At 39.4% G+C, this 23,930-nt stretch overlaps 1 protein-coding gene and 1 pseudogene across 1 annotated transcript in view; both read right to left on the reverse strand.

Annotated features, from left to right (window-relative positions):
- Positions 1 to 14,858, reverse strand: part of LOC140947610 (sushi, von Willebrand factor type A, EGF and pentraxin domain-containing protein 1-like) — a 42,312-nt gene extending 27,454 nt beyond the window's left edge. The window contains exons 1-8 of the mRNA XM_073396759.1: positions 14,149 to 14,858; positions 10,924 to 11,085; positions 9,714 to 9,875; positions 6,606 to 6,794; positions 5,084 to 5,269; positions 2,273 to 2,485; positions 1,533 to 1,826; positions 605 to 853 (exon numbers count right to left, since the gene is read on the reverse strand). Coding sequence (XP_073252860.1) covers positions 605 to 853; positions 1,533 to 1,826; positions 2,273 to 2,485; positions 5,084 to 5,269; positions 6,606 to 6,794; positions 9,714 to 9,875; positions 10,924 to 11,085; positions 14,149 to 14,854 — 2,161 coding nt within the window. The 5' untranslated portion in view covers positions 14,855 to 14,858. The remainder of the gene's footprint in view (positions 1 to 604; positions 854 to 1,532; positions 1,827 to 2,272; positions 2,486 to 5,083; positions 5,270 to 6,605; positions 6,795 to 9,713; positions 9,876 to 10,923; positions 11,086 to 14,148) is intronic.
- Positions 14,859 to 16,790: 1,932 nt separating this feature from the next.
- Positions 16,791 to 23,930, reverse strand: part of LOC140948186 (sushi, von Willebrand factor type A, EGF and pentraxin domain-containing protein 1-like) — a 91,050-nt pseudogene continuing 83,910 nt past the window's right edge.

Here is a 23,930-nt window from a genome sequence, read left to right on the forward strand (position 1 = left end):
TAAATCGGTCAATTATCATTCATAGCCACAAAAAAGAAGTCTGTTTTGGTTGTTCCTTAGCCAAAAAAAACAAGAGAAAATTTATCTAAAGTTTGAAGTGTCGGTAGCCTTAGAAAACAGCCGAAATTTCGCGACGCCACAACTAGCTTTCCCGCGAAATGACGTCTGAGGAACTGCCGCAGAAATTCCATACTGATAACGTATCACTGTTCAGGTCTGGGTAGTGCTTCTAATTGGTCCTGTCGAGAGGGAAATCTACTTCAACCAATCAGAAGCACTACCCAGATCTGGGTAATGACATGTCAACAGTACGGAATTTCTGCCGTCGTTCCCTAGACGTCATTTCGCGGGGACGTTTTCTCAGGTTAAAGTGTTTTGGCCTATTTGGGTTCGTTTGGTCAATACACATCAATACAAATGCATTGTTAAAAGTTCAGGCTGAAAGTTGCGTTTTTGTTTCTTTTATATATATATATACAACAGTAACCACTGGAGGGGTTCCCACAAGGAAGCAAGCATGCATGACGCAAAACTGTATCAACACTTTTTGCCTTACACAGTTTGCTTTCTCCAAAGACCGGGCCAAGGCTCGTAAAATACTTACCTTCTAGAGTAATTCTGAAGGAGCAGTTCTCGTTCTTGTTTAAATATGTGTCAGTAGCAGTGTAGGTAACTACGTAAGAACCTGGCACATCAAACAGATCACCCGATTGCCTGTTGGAGGACATGGTGGGATTTTCGCCTGAGTTGTCCGTACAGGTTGGTCTGTCCCAGTTTACTCTGATTTGGGTCTCAGTCGCGTTGTCGATAACAATATCAGCCGAACAGTCCACGCAAGTCGGTGGCTCAGTATCTGACATAACAATTGAATAGAGAAATTCTGAAATTTATGAGGGAAGGTTGTTTTATGAAGGTTAAATACTGGAGACTACATTCGAGTTATTTAAGTTTAATTTTAACAGCATTGCAACAGTATTGCTCTGAGGGTTCTTCATGAAAAGACGCCTGTAATTCCCAGTGAAAAGTTGAAAATTAGGCTAAAATTGAACACGACGGCTACTCGGTTTCTAATAGGAAGTCGAGTATTGTCAGCAAGATCTAGGAACTAGCCATTACCAAAGAGGAAAGAATGTAAAAAAAATAACCCCTTAAAGGAGGGTGGTCAAAATTCCAGAGCATTAAAATTGATCAAAATTGAAGAAGATAACAAGAGATTGCAACTGAGGTACTGGAAACTTTTAAGCCTGCCAGTTTTTTAAGCTCTATTTCTATTGGTTGATACATTTATTTGTCGTGAAGCTCTGATTTTGTTATTTAGAAGTAATTTCTTCTCTAAAGTTAAGTTTTGTGATTAGTTTTCTCAGCAAAAAAAAAAACAAAAAACAAAACAAAACAAAACAGAACAAAATCGATAAGACTTCCATGACGATAGTTTCTTAGAACACTTACCGATGCAGCGGACAGAAACATAAGCAGAATCAAGTGAAGTAAGGGAGTAAATTGAAACAAAGTATGAATCGTTATTAACTAACCTGAAACTTTCACAAAAAAGGAGCAGGTCGCAGAATTTCCTGCAGGATCTGTAACTGTGTACTTGACAGTGCTGTCTCCGATTTCTAAAAGCTTTGGGAGATTTGTATCGACATTAACGTCATTGATTGTCAACACGATGGTGAACGAATTTGCAGTTACTCCTGGTTCATTCTCGGTCAGCGAGTTGTCGGTAAAGCCAAAGACCCACGTCACAGTCGACACATTTGTTCCTGGGTCATTGTTTGCAGGTATGGTTTCCCCCGCAGAGCAATTAATTGTTGGTGGCTGCCAATCTGACCACAACAAATACATATATAAAAAAATCAATCAGTCAAAACAAGAAGCAACGTAATCGATGTTGATGAATCTGGGACTAAGTCGACTATCTCTTAACGGACATTTCTTTAAGACGGACACCTTGGTAAAACGGAGACTTGGAGATGGTTTCTGTCTTTCTTTACTCCCTTTATTTGATTCTCTGCAAGACAGGCATTCCTCTAAGAGAGGGATTTGACTGTATTCATAATCTGGGAGAAAGAAGGAAGTGAGGAGGAAATAGAGGGACTCCAGGAGCGAGATAGTTAACTGTTCTTAGCAGACTAAGATAGCTTCCCCACAGACATCTCCGTCATTTGGCCTTAAAACGTACACACTGGAGTTGGCAAACTTGGAATTGAGTTATATCGCAGTTCAATTTAAACATGAACTAAACATTGTTTAATAACGGAAGCGAGCATACCTAAGCAAGTTGGTGAAGATTCTCTATATTCCCAAGTTCCATTAACTAGACACACTCTTGTATCGGTCAAGATGCTTGTTGACAAGTAACTAATGTGATATCCAGATGGACAAATGAGCGTACAGCTGGAGTCAACTGACGACTCTGAGTCATCGCAAGTTGCTGGGCTGTATGAACCGACGCCTACCGTGGATAGGGCTGGACACGTGATCTCTATGGCAGTAAGTAACAAAAGGGGATTAGACGCATGACGCTTGACACAGTCATACGAAACTTTTTAGAATTTTACCGAGCTAGTTAGTAGTACTTCTCATGCGTTCCGATTGACCCACTGGCTAGGAAGTGAATATTTCAAGTTACTCTCCTCCAAGAAATTATTGAGTAGACGATAATTTTCCACTGCGTATATTCTCAGAGACTACAGAAATAAACTCAAAATTTTTGCAACCTCAAGTGGATTCAAAAGCAGCAGATGAGTGGTTTCAGTGCAAAGTTTTCCTGTGCTCAAAAAAGCTTCCTACTTAAATCTCGAATGCAACAGCGAAAGTATCTCTTAATAAAGCGAATATATCCCTGCGTTAAATTTCCATTCCAACCCACCCAAAACATGAGTTTTATTTTAGTCTTGCAAAGGAGTTGCGACACTGATGGGGGAGGAGGGGGTGAGTTGGAAAGCTGGCTCGACGGTAGCTCGACTGCAGCGGGACACTAACACGACTTGGTTTCAGACGTCGAATTTAATTCAGTCGAATAGAACGGCTGTTGCCGAAAAAAAAAACACAAGAAAATAAAGAAACGATTTAGCAAACTTTTAAATGTATTCTAATGTATTCATAAATTATGAATTGAGTTTGGCACGGTAGTAGCGCGACGTTTGAAACCAAGTCGAGCTACTGCCGTGTAGCACGGCAAAGCTTGCCGTGCTTAAGTCGAATTTAATTCGATCGATTTAGTTCGGCACGGCAGTAGCACGACGTTTGAAACGGGCCTAACCCGTTTAGATTAGGCCTTTTGCAATAGTTGGTGACGTGATCAAACTTCTGTAAACACGAAATTAGTTTGCTTCCGGAAAATTCGGTTAGGAGGAACTGAAAGAGCATGTTAAAATTAAGTAACCCGAAAATTTTTAGCCGTATATCTCAAAAGGAGCGATGGCAAAGGCCGCCGAGAATTGGAAGAATTTGTACGACAAAAACAACTCTTGCCACCTAGTCACGCTTGAATGGTTTTCCATACAAATCCTTGTGAATTTCAACACTTAAGGGCTCAAATTGCCTGTTATGAATAAAAAGGAGATTTGAGCCCTATAATGCTTCAAGAAATATTTTACGACAGTTTGAAAATTTCCAAATTTATAAGGGTTTGTATGGAAAACTACTCACGTGCGACAGGGTGGCAAGAGTTGTTTTTCTCATACAAATCCTTCTAATTTTCGGCGGCCGTTGCGATCGCTGCTTTTGAGATATACGGCTGAAAATTACAGGTCACCTAAGTTTAATATGCTTTTTAAGTTCCTGCTGACAATATTTTTCAAAAGCGACCTGTTTTCTTGTTTACAGAAAGTTGATCACGTGGTTAACTAATGCAAAAGGACCCTAGACTTTTTTTTCAAGCTTCCGTCATCGTTGGCTTCAGGATGACAGACTGTGACTGTCAAGAAAGTTTTGGTTTTCGCGTTCAACCCATTTTTTACAATAACTGAATTATTTCTCGCGCGCTGTTTGGCTAATGTTTATGATCGATAAGACGACATACAAGTAAAATTTTAATTTATGCAGGACGCGGTCATTTGCCGAACGAATGCCAAACTTTCGATGTTTTCCGGGCTTTAGTTTCGTAGAAGATTCATCTTCTGTCTAGTAAGAAAAATAGCCAAATAGCTCTGATGCAGTGGTTGCATCCTGCTTGGATTCTCAACAAAAAGCTCAAGCAGAGCTTGAGAGAGCAAAAGCGGAGACGACTTGCTTGAAATTGTAAAACTTCAAAGTACGATTCAGACAAGCTTATATTCGTACATTAATTACGCTTGTTTTCTTTTGACAAGTAGTGAGAGTGTTTTTCTGATCCTTTTTTCCGAAAGCAAGAAAGACTATTTGTATAAACCTTGGGAAACTATGTAAGAACTTGGTAAGTTGAATTGAAGACATGCAGATAAAACCCACCTTTCGGTTCTATTCTAGATAGTTCATATAGCTGAATGGCGTTCAGCACAAAAAAAAAAGACTTGAACAGAAGTAAACAACAGGTACGCGATTTCTGTTCGTATCGTTCGGTTAGCAACTTTTCAAAAACTGCCTGGCTGGTTAGGTCGCTTCGACTCAGTGTTCGGTTATTTCAACGGTCCCAGAATCTTTCTTTGGAAAAATTATTGACCTTTAGCTAGTTTAAGACTTTCTATACAACCCCCAAATGCCTCCATTTCTCGGGTCAATAAACATCGCTGATCTCATTCTTGTTCTGAAGTTTGGAAAACAATAAATTCCTAATTTATTCAGGAGAGGGGCGTGACTCAAAGTTTAAGCCAATGAAACTCCGTTACTTGGCTTCAGGAGCCAATCACCAAGCGAGAAAAGGTATTGGCAATGACGTCGCGCTAGTCCAAAAAAAGGCATAAATCTTGATGTGCTTTCCTCATTTTTATCGGCAATTTGGCTTTTTCGAGCTTTTGTTGGGGATCCACTCGCCTGCTTTGACGATATTTTATCATCAATAAGAGAACAGACGCAAATAAAAACTGGCGTAAATTTTTTAAGTCGAACATTCGTAATTTACAACGATGAGAATGGGTGGAAATTAGCATAATATGCTTACCGTCGCAGACTGGAGCAGAAGGATACCACGTTTTGTCCAGCTGACATGTGATTGTTTCACTTCCTAATCGTTCAAAGCCTCTGCGGCAGTAGTAGCTACACCTTGTTCCGTATGACAGTTCGACTGTTGTACAGTTCCCCGTGGGTACTTCAGCGTCAGGCACAGATTGTATTGGGCAACGTATCTCTGGAAAAAAAAACACAAAAACAAGTTAAGAATTTAACATAGTAAATTACTCGTGCTAGAGTTCAATTAATATCTAATAGGTAAGAGAAGTTTCTTTCTTCCAAGAAGGTGAAAGTTTCCCTGCCTGTAATAGAAGAGAATATATTTCACCAAATTTAGCTTATGTTATGATACTGGTGTTTACGAATCGTTAAAGAATTAATTAAAGGTACTTGCGGATGATGTAGTAGACTGTTAACAGTCCCCTATTTTTAAGTAAGATCATCGAGATCGAGCGCCTTGCGTTGCGGGCGGCCATCTCAGATGGGTGTCAAATGTACTCAGGGGGCGGAGGACCCTTTAGGAGGAAGCGAGAAACATAGCGGGGCCTCCCACCCCCCCACCCCTCCCCCTACGGCTACGAAGATGACCACCCGTACCGTAAGCGCTGGATCCTGACGATCTTCACTACGAAAAAGTAGGGCACTGTGAACAGTCTAATGAACTCGAAAAGAGAAAGAACACTTTGCTGTCAAAGATCAAGTCTACCTTACCAGTAGTTGACATCTAAGGGTGAAGGGCTAACAGCTTAACGTCAACGTCTAGTTAACGTCTACGTGACGCGATCATTCCGAAAACGAGACTGGAGGTCTGAAGGGCCGCCAGCATGATCTAACTAACTCACAAGGGTTTCAACTCGCGAATCTCCCGCTTAACAAACCGGTACTAAAGGAAAGTCCTGGGGAGTACTCAATTATACGCTTCTGGGAATCTGCCACCTACCTCTCCCCTAAGCCAACATCAACACTTACTTCTCATTTACGGCAAAATGTTGGCTTAGAGGAAGTGTAGGTGGGCAGTTTCCTAGTGTTTGAGTATAGCGAGTGAGCCACTAAGAGTATGAAACCCTGACCCTGCTTAGGGCAAAAAAAATCCTAAAACAAAGTACACATACACCCCGTTTAGAACAACTCCCCCAATTTTATTACCCTATTTAGGACAAAGAACAAAATGCTTGCCGTCTTGTTTTACAGCTATTTATTGGCAATTGCAAAAGAGCAAATTCACTTTATATTCATTTTGCTTTTCTATACTTGGAGTACAAACAGATTTCATCTGGCAAATCAAATCAATCACGCAAGCAATACCCTGTTTATAATTTGAACGGAGTCGCACGAAATGATATACCCTCTTTCCGACAGAGAGGACAAAAACAATACCCTGCAGTCTAGCGGCACATCCCTGTATAGTCCATTAAGGAAAGTATAACCCCCCCGGAAAAAAGAAGGCCAACCTAGCGAAAGTCAACTCGACAAGCTTACATATAAGCTCTTTCTGCAAGCCGCAAAACACTTACCTTCACATGTAACGGGTGTGCCACTCCAGTCCATGATATTGTTGTCCGTAACCGTACATTGTCTGATCTCGTTCCCCGATAATTCGTAGCCCTCGTCGCATTGGAAAGTGCATTCTGACAGGTATGTTCTGGAACACGTCCCCAATATTGAACCATCGTCTGGAGCTGTCAGTGCTTCGCAGTATCGGACTGTCAAGACAAATATACTGTTATCAAGCTATAGAGCGTTTTCACTCACGGGGCCAGCATCTGATGCAAAGTTGTTAATTCCTACAGGACTGGCATGGAATATCTACATGGCCGCCGTTTCATTGTTATGGAACTAGAAATTTGGCCACCGCCACGTCATGTGTAAACCCTCTATAGTATCAAACATGCATAGTTACACATGTTTTAAATTCACAAACTATATCATTATGCGACCAGTCGAAACGACAGCGACGCACACGTCTATAAAACATCGACTGCAACTTGTGAGTTTTCTACCCTTACAGGAAATATTCTCCTTCAAAACTGGACACTAACTCACCCTAACAAGCGACCAAACAAAGGGCTGTTGTAGGGCTCATGTAATAAACGACCCTAAATGTAATAACATTTTTCCCTAAATGTGATAGTTTATTACATGTTGCCAATTATCGTTTTACTCGAATAAGTGCCGCCCCCGATTTAGCGCCGCATTTGAGAGAAAAAAAAATTATAAGCGTTAATCCAGAATGAGCGCCGCGACCCTAATATAGAATGAACAAATAAAAAGACGATAATGCTTTTAGGTTAATATGGAAAGTAATAATTCTTAGTTCTCAAGTGACGTAACAAAAACTCGCAAGGACTTTGAAGGTTTTATCTCCATCTAGCAAAAGATCTCTCTTGAAAAAAGAGCTCTTTCTAATTTACCAACTTTAATATGGCGGCCGAGAAGGCCGTCGTATATGCTAAACAATAATTTTATCGCATGATATTATGCCTTTTGAATGGCAAAAGTATTTAGCAAATGTGTTTAGGGGAATAATTTACTCGTTCGCAGTGAACAACGGATCAAATTTGTGGCAATACTGAAACCAGATGTTTGCATTATTTCTGACCGCCATGTTTTTGCTCCTCGGAGGAGCACAAATATAACGTCCCCATTAAGTGAGCCCTATAAATTTCTGTTACACATTTTGAAGAACAACTCAGCAGCAGAAAACTGCACAGACATGAGACTTGGCCAGGTTGTTAATTTATCGATATTCCATTCTATAATATCTGAAATTCTTGGCCTCAGACATTCCACTGTTTTGATTTTAGTTTTCGATGGCGTTGCATTGAAAACCACCAATACCGTAACACGACAGCCGTTTCAACGACGTGTTACTTACGTCGTTAGGGAACTTAAGCAACTACGACGACGACCACAACGACAATTTCAAAAAACAATAGGTTTAATGATCAAAACAACAGCTCTGCAAGTGCATCACTCTTTTTAGTTCACTTCTTTGACGTCCATTGCTCGACTTCGACGTGAAAGCTCCTAATTCAGTTTGACGTTTTATGGACGACGTGGACATACGACGACGAATTTTCCTTCCTCTTTTTGAACCTGAATAAGATCCATAAGAATTCTTGTTTGTGGAGGGCGTGAACACAAGGCAACGACTTTCTTCTTCCTTTTCTGAACTTCGATACTGTTGTTTAGAATTCAACTCCAGAAAAAATTGCCAAGATTTGACGAACTGGATGAGATAGAATAAGTGCGATTAAGTTTGAAGCAGCTCGACTTCACTTTTTAAGTGACGTTTTGTGGCCGTCGCCGTCGTTGTTGCTTAAGCTCCCTATTGATGACGTTAGCGTAACGTCAAAACATTAAGGCCTAATGTTATCAGTCTTAAGAAATTTATTATATTTAAGGCAAAATGTTATTACAGTTAGGACTTTATTACATTTAGTGCCGTTTATTACATTTGGGCATTCCACAAGGGCTGCTTGTAATAAGTCACAAGCGTATACATGTGTATAAGGTCAGTATTCTCAGGGGCAGCCAACGAGGGTTTCCTCCCAAATTCATTTAAAACACTTTTTGTGCTATCCAGAGCATTTTTAGACCTCTAGAAATGCATTCTAAGTGGCGCTATAAAATTTATATCTGTTCGGTCATCCCAAGGGAACTTGAGTGTTTTCGCAATTAGAAGGGCTTCAGTATTATTTTCCCGAACATTTTAGATGCAATTTAGCGCATTTATGAAAAAGAAAACTTTTTTGATTCCTCTCTCCATCACATTTTTGAATCCGAAAATTTTAGGTTTCCTTTTTCCTGCGAAAAATAGCCTAACCTGGGATGTTAAATGTGAAAATTAAACTTCAGAAAATCGTAGGGAATTTATTAGATAAGCTTCGAAAATTGTACAGGAATGAGACGGTCATCTAGAAATTTTTAGCCTTCCTCAAGTGATAGAAAATTCTAGGCAGTACTTGCTTCTGCGAACAGATATTTTTCAGAAAACGGTCGTTGGGTGCCCCTGTATTCTTAGAATACCTGAGAAGACTTTCTCATTGTCAGTTTTCAGTACAAGCTGCTATTAACCCATTTACACATGAACCGTGCTTGGCGATCCACGTCCCTCGTCCTGCTTATTTTAAAAGTCCTCCGTTACAACGGTCATAGACAACTCTGACATTGTGCCAGGGAAGAAATCTTTTAAACCATACCCGAGTGAGCACGATTTGGGCGAAAAAGAAAAAAGAAAGCCTGGTAAAGTTGATCCGAAAACCCCATATAGAAATCTTGCTGGACTACCCACTTGTATTCCCTTCCATACAATGCTTCCACCCTGAAAGTTTTTCCGAAAAACTTTTGCTCTCTCTGCATACCTCAACTTCGGAAGATGATGTTTAGCATCAAGAAGAGAAGGGAGCATAGTGCTTGACATATATTAATAGTGTTGACGGTAGCTTTGGTTCTTGTTGGCACGATAGTGAACAGAAATCGGTTCTGTTATCTACATAAGGCGTTAATATACGTGGTATCTTCATTACTCAAAAAACGTAACGAAAGGGAGAGATACCAGCCTACATTTCTATCAACCTCAAAGTTGAATATTGTGTCAAATAAACACGGCCATTTCTTACTTGTACAGTCGTCTCCATTATGTGGGGTCCCATAATATCCAGTGAAGCAATAACAATCAGTTATTGATGTACTTCCAGTGAGTGAGTGGCCGGAATTAGCAGGGCAAGCTGTGCAAGAATCAGCATAGCCAACAAAATCCTTGTACTCCGACGCAGGACATGCTGTCAAGCAAAACAGAGAATAAGTTTTTATTTTGGATTTCCGTGGGAGGTTGCCTGCGTCACAGACGCTCTAAACCTTCTGTATAGTTGAGTGCGTGGGTCGGCTGCAACGCAGGCTAGTGGGAGTGAAGTTGTTCCCCAATGTGCCCACCGAATTTACGAATGATCTCTTTGTTTCCATGGGAGGCTCAAGTGAAGAAACCAAAACACAAGGGGAGAGGAGCTCTCAGTGAAGAGGTGTTTTTTTGTGGACACCAAACGTACGCATTTCTTTCAGTTCATACTCGGGCATTGCAGAAGACGCTACTAAAACATTTCGAAACGACAGTAGCCTTTTCAAATTAAAAAGCGAAAAGAGAAAGCCACAAAATAGACCATAAATTAACCAACATACTGGTAACAAGACATAAAAAAAATGGAAGATCGAAAGAGCTTATGCTTATGTTTTGTAAGTTACTGTCAAGAAAGAAGAAATTATCAGTACACCACCAGCAATGTTATAATTCTATATTTCATCTCCAAAACAAATTTAATGTTGACCAAACAAAAGGTTACTGATAATCGAGTCCATAAGTATATTGTAATGAAACTTTGCGAGAAAGCGTTTAAATAATTATTAATAATTAATATTGAATGAGGCTGAGCATGATATTATGCAGATCTCGGAGGCTATCATCCACCTTGAACGGTAATTTTCACATCATACGAAAGCGAAACTCAATAATTGTTTTGCTATTCATTCAAAATAGTCTAGATTGATCTAGACCCTACTTCAAATATATCGCTTGTTTCTCCGCACGGTTTCAGGAATACTCCTAAAAAAGCAGATAGTATCCAGCGAGCAATATTTCGGCCATCCAATTTTTCGCCTCCATCTTTCAAATAAGCACCCGCTGATTGTGAAGAATTAGCCGAGAGACAGTAGCCACGCAGAAAAGGAAAAAATAATTATTTGGGTTTTTTTATCACACTGTAGCTCAGCTGGTAAAATTAATAATAAATTCTACTGATAATTGATAATAAATTGCCAGTTTCACTCTTCACTTACCGGTACAATCCCCGACGACACCTGAGCCGGCGAATCCTTTAGGGCATGCGCATTTGTAGTCTCCGTACACTAAACCGCATGCACAAGCTGCTAGAGCGTCGCAAGTGTTATCGCATTTGTTAGCATCAACATCTTGTGTCTGCCATAACTCTTCGTAAGGATCTGAGTTAAATTCAAAAAAAATATTATTACGATAAAAGAACACAGTCATGGGAACAGGTATGACAAGGATTGGTAAATCTCCGGTCGGCATCACGAAGTGGGAGCGATTTTTCTAAACCAGTCACAGACAGGTACGAACCCATGCCGAAGCCTTGCACTTGACCATAATACAAAGTGACGTTGCACTTGTTGCACATGGAAAATGTGAAAGATGCGTGGGAGAATCTCTCTTATCGTTTTAGCTCCAGAACTAGCTAACGATAGTTATAATTTATTACGTGAAATTCGACGAGCTAATAAGACATCTGCTAACGAAGAAGCCTTCTTCGCTGACAGAATTCATTTCGAAAACAAGGAAAGTGCTTGGGCCCCTGTCTCGTAAAATAACGATACACTAGTTCCAAAAAAAAGGCCGAATATAGAAGCGCCTCATAATCGATTACAACACGGGCATCCCAACTCGATCACTATATGAGCGCTTGAGAATACATCTTATGATATTACGTAACGTAAAGGGTTAAAGGGTTCACAAGGGAAACGTAGAAATATAAAAAAGGGAAAATTCTCTTTATCTTAGATGACTGTGGGGGAAAAAATTACATCGCCCAAAATGAGTCGACATCATCCTGGACTTTAAAGTGTGAAGTGCGAAAATGAAACTTGTTATAAATGGATTGTCAGACAGCCAGACAATAGTCAAGAGAAAATTGTCTGAAAATGACCAACAGCATTCGTTCTTCGGTTACGACTTTGATTCCATCGCTTCTAAAAAGTTAGCCCGTGGATTTTGTAGGTAGTACATGGAAGTAAAATAAAACCTATTTTTTTTGCTGAATTTTTCTCCGCCAAAGTGCTCTTCACAAAAGTTAGCGTATGGCTTTCATTGTTTGATGTTTTAAAAAGCTTCGTGCAAAGTTTCAAAAGAATATATTGATGGGAAGGGGTCGCAAAACTTAACTTTCGGCATATCCACATGACATTCGAGCTTTCCCTCTTCTGTGAAACTCGCATGATCATAGAAATGACTTGCTTTGAAATTCCCGTTGTTGTATAATGTATTCCAAGCTTCACCTCCCGTAAACAATCGGACACCTGCCGCCGCAGTTTAGCATTGAAACTGAGTTGTTAAAACAAAAAAGTATTTTAATCGCGGCTTGCTGAAAAGAGGAATAAGCCTGCGGTATACTTTTACGACTACCAGGTTCGTAGAAAATTTTTAAAAGTCAGCGCTTTAGGGAGAAACATATATTGGTCTTCGGTTAAATAAACGATAATGATATCACTCGACTAGGTGTTTACTTATGATTTTTCTCTTGGTTCTCAACGAAAAACTGATAGTTAAATATATAGAAAGGAATGAATAAAGTAACCATTGGCAACCTGGCTACATATGATTTTCTTTTATGGCGCTTTTTTCCAATCACACAGCGTTCCGCGCGTCCCTAGCAGGGAACACCTCGACACAGTCTCAATAAGTGCGAGTTCTTCTCTTCCTTGGAAATGTCTTCCCTGCAAGAAATGCCACGCGTTGATCGGAGCTCTTTTTAGAGCTCATTGAATCCGTGATCCACCCTGCCTTCTTGCACATATATACGCCACTGAAAGGCGACGATCAGGCCTCCTCGTTTTCGTGTAGCAACTATGCGCTCAACTTCATGGACGGCCGCGACAAGGGATTTTTGCTTGGGTTGGTATTTAGAACCAAAGACACTATCGCAAACATAAATCAATAATGATGCGTAAAAGCCAGTGTAGAAAATTGTTCTATTAGTATGTATATATGCCGATATGATACTGTAATGTTTCGTACGAATCTTTGCACCGCCGGGGTAGTACAGGATGATTTAAATCGAGTTGTACAATGACTGGAAAGTAGCAGGCTTATCCTTAATCAGATTAAAACAAAATCAATGCTATTTGGAAGTTGACAGAATTTTGCCAAATCACCAAATTTGTGTATACGGTTATACAGAAAGACTTTAGAAAGAGTAGCTAAATTTAGCTATTTGGGTGTTGTTTTAGATGGGAACCTTTCTTGGAAAGATCAGGTCGTCGAGTATGTATGCAGCAAAGTCAGTAGGAGCCTAGGGCTTTTGTCTCGTATACGATTATGCCTCACGCTGGAAGCCTCTAAACAGGTATACACTTCACTCTTGCAGCCATTATTTGACTATTCTGATGTTGCGTGGGGGGAAATCTCAGAGGGGTGTTGCAAAGAGTTACACCGCATACAGAACCGCGCAGCACGAATTATGCTACGGAAGAACACCTCAAATCACGCTTTCTGTGTGCTAAACTGGTTAAACTTAGCTTCCAGAAGAAAAATGCAAAAATGCATTCTAGTTTTTCAGTGTTTAAATAATCTAGTACCCAAATATCTTACGCAATATTTTACAAGGAATGCGGATTTACACAATCATGCAACTAGGAGAAGCAAGGACCCGCACCAACCAAAGCCGAAATGTAACATAGGCAAAAGAACTTTTAAGTATGCGGGGGCTATTTATTTCAATTCTTTACCCAATTGTGTTAAAAGTGCCAAGTCTGCCAATAGTTTTAAAAAGATGCTGACCGAGTATTTCACCTTATTATTTGATTTAAAACTCAGCTTTTATATGTTTTGATCAATTGAAACGGATCCAAATTTGAATACTTATCTCACACAATGTGCCCTCAAGGGTTTAAAAAGACGCAGGGCTTGCTTTTTACACGCTAACCGACCGACTCGGGGTTTCAAAGGGAAATGTCATTCAATTCTCTCTGGCATTTACTTCACTTCTATTGTATATATATATATATATATATATATATAATTATTATTATTATTAAATCCGCGACCAACGCATTGAGTGCGCAAACCGTTAGGAAATGTTAACACAAGGCCTCCTATACGTTAGGAATACAACGCAAAGTAAATGCAATCCGTTAAATAAGAAGGCTGGCCGAAAGTAAAGGCTTACCAAAGAAGTAAAAATTAAAACCGACTACATATAAGACTTATAAAAGAATTTTTAAATGACCTATATAAAAGACTTTTTAAATACTGACCTAAAATAAACTTACCCCCTCTTAAGTATGTCGCAAGTTCGGAAAACTCGTCGAAGTCTGTCAAGTGGAAAGCTTGCTTGTCTGGGTCTTCTACAACCTGTTTAAGCTGGTCATAGTCAATGTTTCCTACACCAACAGCAAAAACCTCAACAGAAGCAGCGTGTAACTGTGTGGCAATTGAAACAGGACTAGGATCACTCGAAGGCCTATTCCAACGTCCATCAGTAAGAAGAATAACGGTCGTTTTAACTAAATTGAGGGGCCCTCTCTTTTGACCGCTGGATGGTCCGAGGCAAACATCGTACGCAAGTTGGAATGCATCCTTCATGTTTGTCATGTAGCCATTGATACTTTGAACCATCGGGTTAAATTTTTCGTTGAAGGTACACTTGTTTTTCGTCAAGGCGGGAACAGACACTTGGTCTATGAAAATGCTCGCTGTGCTTCCAAAGGGAATCACCTCAACACGGGTAGCTTCCATGCCAACACTTATTTCATTCAGCAAGTTGGTAATAAACTTCTTTTCTTCGCTGAAATCACTGCCGCTTAAACTACCAGAGGTATCAATAAGGAATAAAATATCGGACTTTGAGTTTTCATAGGAATTGTGTTCGTTTCTGAGTTTCAGAAGTTCTGTTTCTGAAACGTTCAGCCAATCTTGACACAGAGTTGTCCGAAAACTCACGAAAGCGAAGACGGAGATATAAAGAAAGGCGTTCATGATTTAACAAAAATAAAGGCGCATTGCCACTGGAAGAAAATACATACCATGAACCACTTAATTAGGACGGATCCTCGTTAATTAGTTCATGATCATTCGCTACTTAACACAGCTGAATAAATGTTTCGAAGTAATCCAAATTGCAAATGATCGCGATATTTAGTTTAGGAAGATAGCAATAAACCTCAAAATTTACACATTTACTGCTCCATGAAAAATAAGTAGATTTGCTCCTGTTTTACTAAGTCACTCTTTGCTATTTGTTACTTTCAGTCTTTTTATAGTGTATTCATTGAGGAACGTATTACTCTACCGCTCCTCTCATTCGAAGCAAACCTTTTTCTGTAGTGAAATTTTTTAACGCCTTTACACCAAGGTTAACCAACGTTCTTGAGTAAAGAAGAAATTATATTTATGCAGCTGTATATTCAATATCGATCTGTCATGTATTCACAGCAGCGAGTTTCTCACGGACTTTATAGGATTACAAAATCTTAACGTAAGACCGTCTCTCGATACCAACGCTGCCGACAAGCGAGATATTATATCCCATTTTTTGTTCGACATAATTCCAAACGTTTAGCGTTAGCATAAAGGTTTTAATTGGGCTAGACGTCAGACGTTATCTGTCTCGAAGGACCTTAAAGTGGTCCTAGAGGGGTGACGCCGTAATATCCCTGCGTAACTGCTCAAAATCGACTATTGAACTTAAATTCATTCGAGACAAACCTCCACGAAACGACAGGACTTCCAACAACTTCCTTTTTCATATTTCTTTTGGCTGTTTACGTTACGTATGTTAACTCTCTTACTATTAAAAAGCGACAACGTCCTTTACATCGTCCTTTACATCGCCCTTTGCCGAAAAAGAAATTTTCACCAGCTACAGTAGCTTGCTTAAAGCATCAGTCAGTTTTTAACCGAGTTTCCTCGCTTAAAAGCACCGAATAGGCGGAAAAATAGAGAATATAAATCCTTAATGAGCCTTAGCCTTAATGAGCTTACTTGCTTTTAACTGAACATTGAACTTTAATTTAGTCTAAATTTTACGCATATTTGTTGATATGGATTAGTGGGTCTTGTTTGTAAACTAACATTGGTTATTACAATTTAAAAACATAGTGAGAGGTTGTGGCACAATTTTATCCTTGGTTTGGAAGGTACAACGTGTGATTGGCTAAGCCTGGGAAAGGAATGTCGTTCTCGGTTAAGCAGGCGTTTGTGACGACGGACGAAATACGAGCTCCCCTAAAAGCGTCTGCGTGAGGCTAATCAAGTGCCCATAGGTTTGAAATCGGGGATGGGGAAAAAACATGTATTTCTCTAAAGTCAACATTATTTAAGTTTCAGTCCATCGAGGTGAAAATTATATGCAAAGTTTCCTGTGTTGCAGTTCTCATGGTCCCAAAGATACCAAACTTCATACAATCACCACCTCAACAATACGGGTAGCTCACTATTACAGACAGTTCTCTTAGTCCTATAAAGATACAAAACTTCATACAATCCCCACCAATATGAAATGGACATCCCTCTATTACGGACAATTCTCATGGTCCGATAGATACCAAACTTCGTACAATCACCACCTTTATAATACAGACAGCTCTCCATTACGGACAGTTCCCTTAGTGCCACATGGAGATACCAAAATTCATACAATCGTCACCTTTCTAATACTGACACCTATCTATTACGGATCGCTCTCATGGTCCGAGAGATGCCAAAAACTTCAAGCAATCCGTACCACTATAGGACGAAAACGTCTATATTATCATTATTTAACACAAATTAAGTCTGATTTTTTCTTTGTTTTGATTTTTTAATTTTCATCTTCAAACACTAATAAAGAGTTAGACTTGCCGCAAGTCAACTGCAAGTTCATTGCTCAAAAAAGGCGTCTTGTCGCCTATTTTGTAAAAGCCGTGACATTACATTACATTACATTACATTGCAGTTGATCAGCGCGACGTTTCTCTTTTTAGACACTAACAAAAGGCCAGTATTTCTGGTAGGTTCCAGTCCATCCGGCGTGGAAACGACCGTCGGAATTTCCACCGTTGGTGGTAAAACGGATCCAGAGATAGGTGTCAGAAGTGAAGGAGCCAGACGGAATAGTATGCCCTCCCCAGCCGCTTGAAAGTACGGTATCACCAAATCTGTGAAAAACCCACATATTAGAGGATAAGTTACCACTTATAAAATATATGGCCGGAAAAAGGCGACCGGGCGGATTGAAGAGTTGCTGAAAAAGCCAAATTGCAATATAGTTGAACAGCGCGCACTTCCATTAGTTTCTTCGAGGTCATCAACAAAGCTGTTTCACGCTAAAAGTGTCTGAACGGGCAACATTGCATATTCTGTGACGTCATGGGATAACAGTGCATTGTTAGCCGCGAATGTTGACCACTCGCTGAGATTTACTTTCATAAATTAGTATAAACCATAGACGTTTTTCTTCTTGTTGTGTATAACAAATCACTTAGTGATAATGTTCCTTATTTTGTTTCCCTCGGATCTCAATCCATAGGGAGCTTAAGCAACAACTATGGCGACGGCTACGAACGCGTAACTTACAAAGCGTGTTTGCGCTGTTTTTAAACTCATTGCGCTTATTTCATCTTCCTCAAGTCGTCAAATGTTGGCGATTTTTTCTGGAGTTGAATTTTAGAGCACTGTATAACAATTCAGGACAAAAAAGGAGGGGGTCGCTGTTCACGTTCCATGTCGTAATCGGGCAACGACGGCAAAGAAATGTACAAAACAGCGTGTAAAGTTGTTTTTTTGCCTTTCTCGTTGCCATCGCCGTCTTTGTTGCTTAAGCTCCCACTGGAGATTCTCGAGAAACAGAACTGCCTCCCTCGAGGTGTGTCATTAATTGTTTGAAATTTAAGTTTCTCCTGAAAAAATTAACAACAGTGCATTTTTGCCCGGTTCTTTGCATGTACGTTGAGGACATCTGATTTACTTCATTTAAAAATCAATATTTTATTTTTAGGAATATTTAGTCCGAGAGTGCAAGGCTAAAAACCAGAAAACAAACTAGAGCACATACACACAAATTCGTCATGAAAATGAGTGTATAAAGTATTCGATTTGAAAAATGCCGAAACGTGCGAAAGTGGAGGTGAATCGACATAAGTCTGTGCCTTGTGTTTCTCGTGATTCATGCCATTTATAAACGGACACATGACATGACTGGGTTATGTTCCGATGGATATGACACCGTGCATTCACTGGGGCAAAGAGGCCTAGCAATACATAGTCAATGAGATTTTACGTTAAATAAACTGCGTTAAGTGACAGCTACTTGTTGTAACGTTGCTTACATGTCTCTTCCTCAACCTCCCTTGCAAATGCAAATAGTTACGTAAACAGCAACAATGCGAAACATTATAAATACTTTTAAATTACCTTCCTGAGGTTATGGCAACCGTGTCATAGGTACTTTCTGTTCCGAACTCCGTGAAAATGAATTCGGCGGTCTCCGTGGTGCGGTAGACCAACCAAACGCAATCGAGGTTGTTCGCGTATCCATTAGGATAGCCTGGAGAGGTGATTCTTCCACTTCCATCTTCATATACACCTCCACAAGATGTGTCTATAAAGAAGAATCAAGAATCAGTAAAGCTAACTGATCATCTTTGGTGGTTTGATTCCCGAAAATTCCTCAGAATGGTACATGTAACACTTCACTGAAATCCCAAAGAGAACCGGCTTACTTTCATGGTTTTCTATAGCTAACTTAAGGGCTTCAAATTTGGCCAAATGATATCCTCCTCTACGGACTTTAATTTAAAATTTTTCTCTTTTTAACAAGTGGGGGATATCGAAATTGTGAAAAGCCACAGTAAGTATGACTGTATAATGTACAAAGCAAGCAAGAAAAGTGAAAACAAATGGATAGTTATCGTCATCGACAACTTGAATAGGATCTTAGTTAAAAAGAAGGAAAAAACAGTTTTCTTTTGGCCGACAACAGAAGTGGAAATTCTCTTAAAAAACTCCCCTCTCTCGCATTATTTTCCCCAAATCTGACAGTATCACGGAGAATAGTTATATTCTTGCTTCGCCTTGATGACTCGTGATAAGATAAGAGGAATTAAGGAGGGTCTGAATGGGGGGGTCCACTTGTCGGTTGTCGGTTAAAATTCAATTACTTTGTCGGTGGTTGGTTAAAATTTTCGATCTTTGTCGGTAGTCGGTTAAACTTTTTGATTTTTGTCGGTTGTCGGAAAATCTCAGTTAATAAGTGAAAATGCTTGTTAATTATTAATATTTTTTTATGTATTTCACCCAGTTTCAAGACTTTGATCCTTGAGGAAAGAGTAAAACTTGTAAGAATGCATCATTTGATTACACTTAAGCTTTATTAACTCTTGTTTGTTTATGCAACATGATCGTTTATTTCATCATTGTTTGCCAAATGAATATCATGAGTACTGATAAAATCACCAAACCTTTTATTGTAAATACGAACTTGGTTTCCCTGTCGATTACAGGGCACAGTAATTAATTAATTAATTAATGGACTCCAGCCTTTTGGATACTTAAATTATTCGTAGTAAAAAAAGCAAGGGGTGACAGGCTGCACATCTGTACCTTTAATGTTTTGGCTCTAACAAGCATGTCCTTTGCCATAATTTTCCTTTCTCAAAGAAATAACACTTTAATCCTCGGACGTACAAGGGGTGGGGGGGGGGGGTTGGATGCCACATCCCCACCCCCTTTAGGTTCTGGGATTTTTCCGAGAGGATAAAACATCAGCACCTGACGTTTTCAGTAGATGTTCGTTTATCCCTCGCACGCATTTTGAGACAAGTTCAGTAATGATCAGTTTCTATGGTTACGAGGTATGACGTAATAAGTAGCACGTGGTCAAGCCATTTTGAGTGAAGACGTATGTTTTTATCAACTTTTTTCAACAATAAAAGAAAAATCTTGTAGCTAAAATCATGCGAAGTGCTTATTTATGTGATATTATTCATATCAAGCAATTACCACTTCTCGCTGTTTTAACCTGATTTCTAATTCTTGGTAAAATCCTAGATGGCGGCAAAGATGGCGACCATTGTTGGTGACTTCACAGGCCTCCAGCAGCGCCACCATTCATAAAATATACTTTATCTTATTAAGAAGATCAAAGGCTTTTCAGTGAAGGCAGAATCGCTTCGGAACACCGCAACATATCAAAAACTCTTGGGAGGGGCTCCATCTACCATCCTCTTGTAGCATGGCGGGGGGTATGATTTTGCGTGTACGTCCGAGGGTTAAGTTGGCAAGGTAGTGGTTGGTTTTGTATAAGATTACACTTTTTCATTAAAGCTTCTTTTATAATAGACACTAAGGGCTTGTATTGTGTCACGAAAGGCAATATTTCTTTTTCTTCCTTGTTGTTTTGTTTCAGGAGCGCGGCTTTCCTTCTGCGAGTTTTACTTCTAATAGCAATTTTTCTTTTAAAATTGTGTGGCCAGCCTCTGTCCATCAACCGCTCTTTGAAATCTGAAATACTTCCTCAGAGGAGTTTGTTCGTAGGATTCTCAAGGCTCCTTGTTTGTCTAATCCATTTTAACAATTGGTGGGTTGTCAGAGGTGAAAATGTATATACTGGAAGGTTTCCGTTTAAAATGCGTCTTTATACGTCAATGATAACTTTTTCTCATTTTTCTTTGAATGTTGTGCCAGCCTGTATACAACCGGCCAAAAAGATTGCCTCAGTGTCAGATATTTCGGCCGCAAATTTCATAGTCAGTACAGCAGTAGGGTGAAGTAAGTTTACTTGTTCCGTGAATTTGAAGAAATCTACCATGTCTGATTTACTTATGTCCCATAGGGAAAAAATATCATCTATGTAGCTTTTTCAAACAGTTGGTTTCAAGACGGTTTTGCTTAAACTTTGTGTTTCAATATATGCGGCCATGAAAATGTTGAAAGGAAACTGCTGTATGTGCTCATCGCGGTACCGTGGTTTTTTTATTGATAAAGCTTTCCGTGCATTAAACGGGAAATAATTTTCTTTGAGGATTAATCAAAGCATTTCTCGGACCGAAACAAGAAACGTTCAGTTTTTTCACCTTTGTCTTTTCAAAAACATGCATAAAGTTGGTAGCATCTTTAAGGTGTGGCTTCTGTGATTATGATACAAAAAGAGGAAGTTCTTTCTATTAGACCATCTGATGAGTCATAAATTTAAAGAGGTTACTTCCTAACGGCTAGAAAAAAATGCAAAAAGTTTTTTTTTCTGAAACAAATATTGATAATGTCAGCCCATGTCGGTAGTCGGTAATTTTTTACTCGTTTTGTCGGTAGTCAGTAATATTTTTCGACCTTTGTCGCTAGTCGGTTTACCCCATTCACACCCTCATTAAGGCGTGTCGGTCAGAAACAGTAATTTGATGAATTTTCTCTTAATGCTTTTACTGTTTAGATGAGACGTAGACTGTAGTTAAACAAAACACCGGGGTGAAAAATTCCGGTTGGGGTGTCGAAAGCATAAAGGCGAGCGATTCACCAGTTTACCGCAGAACTGCCTCGTCCGTTACGGTTTGAATCCAAAAAAAAAATGGAATTTCCGGCGTTTGAGTTGTTACGAATTAGCCGGAAATGATTGAAATATTTCTGCGGCATGGGAGCAGTGGCAACTGGGGCGGTTTCAGTTGAAGTGCAGTATGGTTAGAATGGAGTGCCATTTTAAAAAGGGAAGCTTATCACGTGGCAAAGCATTAAAGGCCGATACCTCGTCTAGCCCAGGTTATTTTTTATTTATTAATTATTTGATTTATAAAGTGACAGATCGAGTTGCGCGAGGGTTTTAGCTTGTTTTAGTTATTCTTCATTTGTTTTGGAATGTTATTTCGAATTTACCGTGCTTTGTTGGATTACAAGCTTAGTAAATGTGGGCGTGCCTGCGGGCCGCGTAGCCTTCGTAGGATGGGCTTTTCAGGAAATGAGCCATGGATCCTACCCAGATTTCCTGCCGAGTTTTTTCCCTACAAGGGCTTTTTTTCCAGCATGTTTTTTTCTGGCCTTCGTTCTGACAGTATTATTTGTGAACTGTCGCTCAGCACTGTTCTAGTTTACCTACCACATATTTGAATGTAGTAGAAGTTGGAGTATTACGCACTGTTATTTCTGCGGTGCTAGGCCGAAACAGCCAAAATATACCTAATGGTTTTCCCGATTCATGTTGTACTGCGTAGTGGAGCTGAAATGGGGTGAGTTTGTGTAGCGCGGGTCTGGAACCGACAAATTTGTAAATGGTAAGCAACGTTACGTTTGGTTCGTACCAACCGGAATGAACGGACTACCTCAAAACGTACTCCTCAATTTTCGGTTGGAATTTCCGAAAAGTGACCTTACGATTTACCTTCCATCCGGAATTTCCGAAGTTTTCTGTCAAATGGAAAGCACCCTTGCTTCACTGGAGTGCGATAAACCAAATTTTAAAGGGGCTTTGTAGCGGCTGACTAGTTCAGTTTGATTACACAACACACGTCCCTATTTGCTATAGAACTTGAGAATATACTGACAAAATCGCAGCTTCGTGTCAAACAGTTGTCAGGGATACCCAACGACAGTTTCCTCCTAAATACATTAAAATCATTTTTTTGGCAATCCAGAGTACTTTATGGTATCTAGAAATGCATTCTTAGCCGCGCTTTATAATTTGCACCTGTTCGGTCATCCTAGGGAACTTGAGAAGTTAAAAGGGCTTCAGTAATATTTTCCCGAAAATGTTAGATGTAATTCAACGTATTACGAAAGCGAGGATTTTTCTGATTCCTGCCTCCATCACATTTTTGAATAAGGGCAGTGTAAAGAATTTAAAAAATCGTAGGGAAATAATTAGATAAGCTTCGAAAATTGTATATGAATGAACGGTCATCTACAAATTTTTAACCGTCCTCAACCAATAGAAAAATTCTAGGAAATATTTGCTTCTTCGCATTATTTTAAAAGATAAAAACAACAAAATTGTTATGCTAACAAGTTTTCAAAACACACAAGTGCAGTTCGTTCCAATCTACTTTAAGTTTGTCATCTATGCCTCCTGTTGTATCTGCTTTGTTATATTTACTTTCTATTCATATTTTGAACGGTTATTTTCATGTTTCACTTTATTTGGAGGCAATTCCCAGTTCTTAAATTTTGATAAATTTCGTTACACGGCTCCTTTAATTTTACGACTCAGTCTCCAGACAGTAATCGTCAAGAATGGTCGTAAATGTAAGGGAGACTGAATTTTCAAGGTTATCTAAGAAAACAGAGATGGTTGTGTGACAAGAAAATTACTCAAGATAGAAAACTGATAAAAAAAATGTTGCTCACCAACTTGCTGGTAACTAAAACTAAATCCCTTCTTTGTTGTTGCTCCATCGCTGATAAATCTCACTCGCAGGACATTCCCGGATGAAGTAAAAGGGGGTGGTTTGTAAGTTGTTCCATCGAATACGATGTTGGGTTTGTCGAAATGGTTCGTGTCGTAGATCATCAAGTAGTCCTTTCCACCCTCTGTTTTGAATTCCGTAAAGTCAAGTCGGATTTTCTTGTTCGCCGGAACTTGAATCTGCCACGTACAGTATTCGTTGTCATCGTAATTTGCTGGATAATTTGACGACTTCACCGTTCCGCTTGGACCAACTAAAAACGTCCCACAGTTCGTAGCTGAAAAACAATTCCTTTATTTAATTGTAATGAAAATTTAAAGAGGCCTTTTTAACAAGTTTCACAAGTGCTTGTGCGTGTAGCTAACGCGATTAGCCGCGCGTTTAAGGACTTTACTTCACTTATTTTTATTTTATGCGAAATTTTATGATGTTATGTTTTCTTCACGCGCGCGCACGCAATTTCTAGATATAACTAGAAAGTTCTTTCTAACGCAAAGCCAAGAAGCAAGTTTTCCTTGTTCTAAGGATTTTTAAGGACATCACCAAGGTAAATATTTACGTTACATTTCTTAAAGTAAGTACGCGCTTTGAAATTTTATCCTTTAAGACCGATTTTATCGCTGATTGCATCGTAAGATCAGATTTGGACTTTAGACGAAGTTAAGTTTACACTCGATATCATTTACCGT

This window comes from Porites lutea, chromosome 9 (assembly GCF_958299795.1).
Source record: "Porites lutea chromosome 9, jaPorLute2.1, whole genome shotgun sequence".
NCBI classification, from domain to species: Eukaryota; Metazoa; Cnidaria; class Anthozoa; order Scleractinia; family Poritidae; genus Porites; species Porites lutea.